Source organism: Rhinopithecus bieti, unplaced genomic scaffold (assembly GCF_001698545.2).
Source record: "Rhinopithecus bieti isolate Rb0 unplaced genomic scaffold, ASM169854v2 scaffold_14454, whole genome shotgun sequence".
In the NCBI taxonomy this organism is placed as follows: domain Eukaryota; kingdom Metazoa; phylum Chordata; class Mammalia; order Primates; family Cercopithecidae; genus Rhinopithecus; species Rhinopithecus bieti.
In genome coordinates this window covers 1374007-1382437 of record NW_016808228.1, presented here as the reverse complement: position 1 = coordinate 1382437, position 8431 = coordinate 1374007, and the positions used below count along the sequence as shown (strand labels likewise).

The following is an 8431-nucleotide window of genomic DNA, read 5'->3' as shown; positions in this document are numbered from 1 at the left end:
TTTTTAAGACAGAGTCTCGCTCTGTCACCCAGGCTAGAGTGCAGTGGCTTGATCTTGGCTCACTGCAACCTCTGCCTCCTGGGTTCAAGTGATTCTCCTGCCTCAGCCTCCTGAGTAGCTGGGACTACAGGTGCCTGCCACCATGACCAGCTAATTTTTTATTTTTAGTAGAGATGGGGTTTCACCATGTTGGCCAGGCTAGTCTCGAACTCCTGACCTTAATTGATCCTCCCACTTCAGCCTCCCAAAGTGCTGGAATCACAGGCATGAGCCACTGCGCCTGGCCTGGACTGCTTGTGAATGATCATTTTACAGCCTGCCATGTATTTACTTCTTCTACAAAGACCTTTGTGATTCTTTCACAGTCTTCTCTACAGTCCCTCATTTAATTGAAATTACTCATTTATAATCCTCTTTTAACATTTATTTATTACTTGTGTAGCACTTACTAAACATCAGTCAGTCTCCTAAGTGCATGACATATATTAATTCAGTTATTTCACACAGTAACTGCATTAGATAGGTACTATTATATATGTGTTTATTTATCAAAAGGTATTTTTTCATCCATGTACAAAAGAATGGTTAGAAAAAGACTGGGGACTGGGCACAGTGGCTCAGGCCTGTAATCCTAGCACTTTAGGAGGCCAAGATGGGAGGATCGCTTGAGCCCAGGAGTTCAAGACCAGCCTGGGCAACACAGCGAGACCCTATTGCTACAATAAAAAAAAAAAAAACAAAAAAAACCCAACATTAGAGGCTGGGCGCAGTGGCTCACACCTGTAATCCCAGCACTTTGGGAGGCCGAGACAGGTGGATCACCTGCAGTCAGGAGTTCGAGACCAGCCTAACCAACAATGGTGAAACCGCATCTCCACCAAAAATACAAAAATTAGCTGGACATGGTGGCGGGCGCCTGTAATCCCAGCTACTCAGGAGGCTGAAGCAGGAGAATTGCTTGAGCCCAGGAGATGGAGGCTGCAGTGAGCTGAGATCGTGCCACTGCACTCCAGCCTGGGCGACAGAGTGAGACTCCATTTCAGAAAAAAAAAAAAAAAAAAAAAAAAAAAAAAAAAATACCCACATTAGCGGGGTGTGGTGGCACATGCCTATAGTCCCAGGAGGCTGTGGTGAGAGGATCACTTGAGCCCTGGAGGTTGAGACTGCAGTGAGTTGTCATCATGCCCACGTGGGCACCAGAGAAAGGGTCTGTTTGCCACCCTCCCACCCCAGGCCCCGCCAAAGAAAAAGAAAAAAAAAGTATAGCCTCACAGAAATCTTGGGCCACTTCAGTTAGGAAGTAACAGTCCCACGACTAACTTGGGTCTCCTGACTCCTGTCTATGGGACTTTCTGCTAACACTCACCTTCTAACTCCAGTTCCACCTGTCCGACGTCAAAAACCCTAATTTCAGCATCTCCGGGTTGGGGTCCAGGCGCCTCACCGTCCCTTTTGTTTGTGCCGCGCGCTCGCCCAGGCGAGGCCGTTGGGTAGGGCAGGTACATGGGGCACCTGGGGTGGTGGATGGACGTGTTCACTGCAGGCGCCAATCACATGCACACAATGCTTGCCTGCAGGCCTCGCCACCCAGGGTGGGTGTGGAGCACCAGAGTCTTTTGCATAACTACAGTTCTGGCTCTGGATTTTCCGCCATTGCGGCTGTGGCCGAGGCAGGGGCACCAGCTCACAACGGCGCTCAGTGAAGGGCAGGCTGGGTCATTCCTGCCACTTGAAGGACCGGGGTGGCCGGGCTGAGGACCTGGAGGAGAAGCGCCCTGTGCCCTGGTGTGCCCACTCCCAAAGCCTTTCTTCTCCATCCCAGGAGCAGCCCTGAGTAGTGGTTTGCGCCCGGGTGTTGGTTCTGTTCTGCGGCCCAAGCTCTGTCCGCAGTCTACGAAGGAACCACCTAATACCAAGGGTCTGTGAGCCAGAGTGCCCAATGGACAGGGGTCCCCAGCTCTGGGCAGAGGGAAGGCTTGGACCTCAGGCGGGCTCAACATACCCTTAGCCGGTCAGCGTGGGGACCAAGTGTGGTGTGGCTGCAGACAGCCAAGGAAAAGGAGAAAGGGGTCGAAGAGCAGCTATCTCCTACCTCCCGTTTGCTCTGTCTGGCACAGGGGCACCAATCCCTGGAAGTGGAGAGAAGCACTTTAACTTCAAGTTTGAAGCTGAGAAAACTTCAGGTTTCACCTTGTACCCCAGTGAATGGCTAAACTAGCAAATCGACGGCCACTGTCTAATGTATCCCACAGACATACCATTTGTCCCTCACCATGTTTTCGGTATCTTTGAGGCAACATTAAAAATTGGATTTCAGGCCAGGCTCAGTGGCTCACATCTGTAATTCCAGCACTTCGGAAGGCTGAGGCAGGAGGAGCACCTGAGGCCAGGAGTCAAGGACAGCCTGGGCAACACAGTGAGATCTGTCTCTACAAAAAATAAAAATGATGAGGCAGGAAGATTGCTTGAGCCTGGAAAGGCTACAGTAAGCCGTGATTGCAAAGTGCATTCCAGCTGGGTGATGGAATGAGACCCTGTCTCAAAACAAAACAAAACACTATCATCATCTATCTTCTTTCCTGTGTCCTGATTTTTTATTTTTTATTTATTTTTTAGATGGAGTCTCGCTCTGTTGCCAGGCTGGAGTAAGTGGTGTGATCTCCACTCACTGCAACCTCTGCCTCCTGGGTTCAAGCTATTCTCCTGCCTCAGCCTCCTAAGTAGCTGAGATTATAGGCATGCGCCACCATACCCGGCTAATTTTTTTGCATTTTTAGTAGAGATGGGGTTTCACCATGTTAGCCAGGATGGTCTCAATCTCTTGACCTCACAATTTGCCTGCCTCAGCCTCCCAACGCACTGGGATTACGGGTGTGAGCCACTGTGCCTGGCCTTTTGTTTTGTTTTGTTTTGAGATGAAGTCTCATTCTGTTGCCCAGGCTGGAGTGCAGTGGCAAAATCTTGGCTCACTGCAACCTCTGCCTCTCAGGTTCAAGTGATTCTCCTGCTTCAGCCTCCTGAGTAGCTGAGATTACAGGCACCCACGACCACACCCAGCTAATTTTTGTAACTCCTGACCTCAAGTAATCCACTGCCTTGGTCTCCCAAAGTGCTGGGATTACAGGTGGGAGCCACCGCACCTGGCCTCTTGTGTCCTTTTTGAGAGCAGGGGAAGTCAAGAAATATCCCAATAGATGGCCTAAACGTCTCATTAGCTAAATTGTAACACTTACCCATCTAAAAAAACCCAGCATGGTGTTAAACCAAGACTGGCATTAAGGCTCACTTCGGTGGTGCGTGGTGGCTCATGCCTGTAATCTCAGCACTTTGGGAGGCCGAGGTGGATCACCTGAGGTCAGGAGTTAGAGACCAGCCTGACCAAAATGGTGAAACCCTGTCTCTACTAAAAATACAAAAAATTAGCACTCCATCCTGGGCAACAAGAGCAAAATTCTGTCAAAAAAAAAAAAAAAAGACTCACTTCCTGGAATTAGGACAAAAAAGGACAAGCACATGGAACAGGGAGTAACTGAATGTCAACAAGGTTCTGATGGAAAAGAGGAAGCAAGCCGATGGCGGTGGACAGGGGAACAGGTTTGAGTATAAAAATAAGTGTTAAAAGCACTATTTAGGCCGGGCGCGGTGGCTCAAGCCTATAATCCCAGCACTTTGGGAGGCCGAGACGGGCGGATCACGAGGTCAGGAGATTGAGACCATCCTGGCTAACACAGTGAAACCCCGTCTCTACTAAAAAATACAAAAAAAACTAGCCGGGCGAGATGGCGGGCGCCTGTAGTCCCAGCTACTCCGGAGGCTGAGGCAGGAGAATGGCATAAACCCGGGAGGCGGAGCTTGCAGTGAGCTGAGATCCGGCCACTGCACTCCAGCCTGGGTGACAGAGCGAGACTCCGTCTCAAAAAAAAAAAAAAAAAAAAAAAAAAAAAAAAAAAAAAAAAAAAAAAAAAAAAAAAAAAAAAAAAAAAAAAAAAAAAAAAAAAAAAGCACTATTTACACCAGCCCGGTGGCTCACGCCTGTAACCCCAGCACCTTGGGAGGCTGAGAAGGGCTGATCACCTGAGGTCAGGAGTTTGAGACTAGCCTGGCTAACATAGTGAAACCCTGTTTCTACCAAAAATACAAAAAAAGTTAACTGGGCATGGTGGCGCATGCTTGTCATCCCAACTACTCGGGAGGCTGAGGCAAGAGATTCGCATGAACCCAGGAGGTGGAGGTTGCAGTGAGCTGAGATTGTACCACTGCACTCCAGCTTGGGCAATAAGAGTGAAACTCTGTCTCAAAAAAAAAAAAAAAAAAAAAAGCAGCACTTAAAAAAACTTTTTTTTCAAGACAGGGTCTCGCTCTGTTGCTCAGGCTAAAGGGCAGTGGCACGATCACAGCTCACTGTAGCCTCGAACTGCTGGGCTCATGATCCTCCCACCTCAGCCTCCCAAGAAGCTGGTACTAAAGCTGTGCACCACCAGGCCTGGCTAAATTTTTGTATTTTTTGTAGAGACGGGATTTGAATGTGTTGCCCAGGCGGGTCTCAAAACTCCTGGGCACAAGCAATCCAGCCACCTTGGCCTCCCAAAGTGCTGGGATTACAAGTGTGAGCCACTGTGCTGGCCTCTTAGTTTTCAAAATTGACAATAATTCATAGTAGGACATATATTTTATATAATCACCTTCTACACATACACACATTCATGTAACTGAGTTTCATGAAACATACTATGTAGAAAAATAAAAACCTAATTGCAAATATAATTTTATTAACATTTAAATAAAATATACTGCAAAATCCCTTTAAAAGTACATATACTTTTTTGTTTTTGAGATGGAGTCTCACTGTTGCCCAGGCTGGAATGCAGTGGGATTATCTCAGCTCACTGCAATCTCTGGTTTAAGAGATTCTCCTGCCTTAAGCACCCAGGTAACAGGGACTGCAGCCATGTACCACCACACCTGGCTAAGTTTTGTATTTTTAGTAGAGATGGGGTTTCACCATGTTGGCCAGGGTAGTCTTGAACTCCCGATCTCAACTCCCGATCTCAAGCGATCTGCCCACCTTGGTCTCCCAATGCTGGGATTACAGGCGTAAGCCACCACACCCGGCTAAACACAGAATTTTGTAAGGATTTTATTTAATGTGATGGGTGTGCTTGTCTGTTCATAAGTTCCTTCCAGTCAGGAACACATGAAGATAATGCTACCCGCATGTCCGGTGCACTGTTGAGCCTATTTCTCTTCTTTGTTTTTAATCGTGTCAAGATTGAAAATCCTAGTTCACACAAATAAGTAGTTGTGAATGGTAGTAACACCGATATACTCTTCCTACTTAGCAGTGGAAATTCATCTTTAATCTTAATCCAAAATGCTGATAAACTTAATGTCTTATAATAATTCTTTAGTGTGAATGATGAACTGAGCTGCAGCAATTCATTCTTTTCTTCAGGCTCCAAGTTTAACTCAACTATTGATGCTGGGTTTTGAAAAGCAAATGGATCTTTCATCCAAATATTTTCCTTTAATGATTCAAATTTCTCTTCTGGAAAGTAATAATTAAAAGTTTGAGACAAAGAAGTGAGATGCAACAATATCTCTAATTTTATTTCTTTTAAGCAGTCTTCGTTAATAATGTTCTCTTCGATGTGTTGCAATAATGTTGGAAACATATAGTAGCTAGGGCGGTTACTTTTAAGTCTTGCTTGCCAAAATAATAATGTCTTTTGGAATCCTAGAATATGTTCAAGATACTGAAATATATCATTGTTTTTCCCCTGTATTTTCAGGTTTAATTCATTAAGAATGCCAAAAATATCACTTAAATATGCCAATTTGGTTACCCAAATGTCGTTTTCAAAAATATTTGCCAAATGAGATTGCTTTTCAATGAGAAAAATGTAAATCTCATTCCTGAGTTCATATACTCTGCTCAATACCTTTCCTTGAGAAAGCCAACGAACTTCTGTATGAAACAATAAGTGGGTATGGTTAACTCCAATCTCTGAACAAAATATTTCGAGAAGTCGGCTATTCAGTGAGCTTCCTTTAATAAAATTAACAATTTTCACTGCCTTTTTCAATACATCCATTAGACTTGGTGAAATTTCTTTGGATACCAAAGCTTCTCGATGAATAAAACAGTGATTCCAAAGAGCATTGTTGTGGGTTGCTTCTAACAATTTTTCAGTAAGTCTGCTGTGTTTTCCGGTCATATTGGCTGCTCCATCACTTGAAATTCCTTTACAATGTTTCCAGTTTAATTTATACTGACCAACAATGCAGTTTTCTAATTCAGTAAATAAATCTAATCCAGTTATATGTGAATTTAAATTTAAACAACATAAGAGATCCTCTACGAAATCATCTTGCCACACATATCTGACATAGACCAAGAGTGTGGGACAACTTGCAATATCAGTGCTCTCATCAAGTTGGACTGCAAAGTCTATACCAGACTGCAGCCGTGTAATAAGCATTGCTTCCAAATGTTTTGCAATCGTACAGATTCGACGAGATATTGTATTATCACTAAGAGGTATAGTTCTTAGTTTATCAGCTGATTTGTCATCAAAAATTGTCCGTACCATGTCCATACATGCTGGAAGGATAATTTTTTCAGCCGCTGTGTGAGCCATTTTCTCTTTTGCCACTCTATATGCAACTAAATATGATGATAATAAGGCTCTCTCATTCATAGTTGTAGAGCGACTGAGAACTTGTGGCGATGACTCTACTTTGTTTCTTTGCTTTTGAAAATGGTCTTCTTCATCTTCCTCCTCCACCTTCACTATCACGATGCCTTCCATCTCCTGGGTACCCCGTGGAGACAAATCTGTAGTATCCCTTGATTCAGGAGTCATTATTCAGGTTCCAGGAACTGGCTCACTTGATCCAAATAGGGTCTGTTTTGCAGGGCTGTCCTCTGTGACCTAGGTTTTATGAGATCAGGTTTTGCTATCCTGCAAGGTAGAAAAATGTAACAGCAGTATTAAAAAGCAACATGGTATTGCTGGGCTGCTAACAACTCATACAAAACAATTCACTAAATCTAGTGGTGTGACATGGTAAATGATGAGTAACTGTCATTCATGTTGGCTGTGTGTCAGGGAGATTTGGTGTACTATATACACCACTCATTTAATACCCAGGGAAACCTAATGAGGTTCACATAATTACTATTCTTATATTCTAGATGAAAAATAAAACTTCAGAAAGATTAAATGTGTCTAACAACCCACAGTAAGTACAGAACCAGCACTCAAATCCAAGTCTGAAGCCAGTGTCCTAAATGTGCGGTCATTCTTTTTTTTTGAGACGGAGTGTCGCTCTCGTTGCCCAGGAGTGTAATGACATGATCTCGGCTCATGGCAACCTCCGCCTCCCAGGTTCAAGTGATTCTCCTGCCTCTGCCTCCCGAATAGCTGGAATTACAGGCCATGTGCCACCACACCTGTCTAATTTGTATTTTTAGTAGAGATGGGGATTTTCCATGTTGGTCAGGACTGGTCTTAAACTCCTGACCTCAGATGATCCACCTGCCTCAGCCTCCCAAAGTGCTGAGATTACAGGGGCATGAGCCACTGTGCCTTGCTGATCTGGTCACTCTTAAAAATGATCACCAAAGTAGGGTATACAATATGATCCACTGGGGCAAAGGGAAAAAAATTAGAACTTGTATTTATTTCTTAAAAATAAGAAATTAAGGCCGGGCGCGGTGGCTCAAGCCTGTAATCCCAGCACTTTGGGAGGCCGAGACGGGCAGATCACGAGGTCAGGAGATCGAGACCATCCTGGCTAACACGGTGAAACCCCGTCTCTACTAAAAAATACAAAAAAAAACTAGCCGAGCGAGGTGGTGGGCGCCTGTAGTCCCACCTACTCCGGAGGCTGAGGCAGGAGAATAGCATGAACCCGGGAGGCGGAGCTTGCAGTGAGCTGAGATCCGGCCACTGCACTCCAGCCTGGGCGACAGAGCGAGACTCCGTCTCAAAAAACAAACAAACAAACAAACAAAAAAACAAAAAAAAAAATAAGAAATTAAGCTGTATAATTAGTGTTATGAACACTGAAACATGTTCATGTTACACAGATCCATGAATTATTCTGGAGAGAGAATGAGATTTCTACAACACACGGGATTGAGAAAACACCCTCATTTGTTTGTTTGCTTTTAGTACACTGCAATATTTCACCATTCATGTGAGCTTAGTGGATTTAAAGATACTGCCTGACTTTACTAAACGAGCCCCATTTTTTCTTCTCTTTTTTGAGATGGAGTCTTGGTCTGTTGCCCAGGCTGGAGCGCAGTGGCGCAATCTTGGCTCACTGCAACCTCTGCCTTCTGGGTTCAAGTGATTCTCCTGCCTCGGCCTCCTGAGTAGCTGGGATTACAGGCGCCCGCCACCACGCCCAGCTAATTTTTTTTTTT

General features: G+C 44.8%; 1 protein-coding gene across 3 annotated transcripts in view; it reads right to left on the bottom strand.

The window, feature by feature from the left end:
• Window positions 1–4747: 4747 nt before the first annotated feature.
• The window catches only part of ZBED8L (ZBED8 like), a 13090-nt gene continuing 9406 nt past the window's right edge, over window positions 4748–8431 (bottom strand). For all 3 annotated transcript variants that reach the window (XM_017886078.1, XM_017886077.1, XM_017886075.1), the window contains exon 2: window positions 4748–6962. In XM_017886078.1, coding sequence (XP_017741567.1) covers window positions 5142–6863 — 1722 coding nt within the window. In that variant the 5' untranslated portion in view covers window positions 6864–6962 and the 3' untranslated portion in view covers window positions 4748–5141. The remainder of the gene's footprint in view (window positions 6963–8431) is intronic.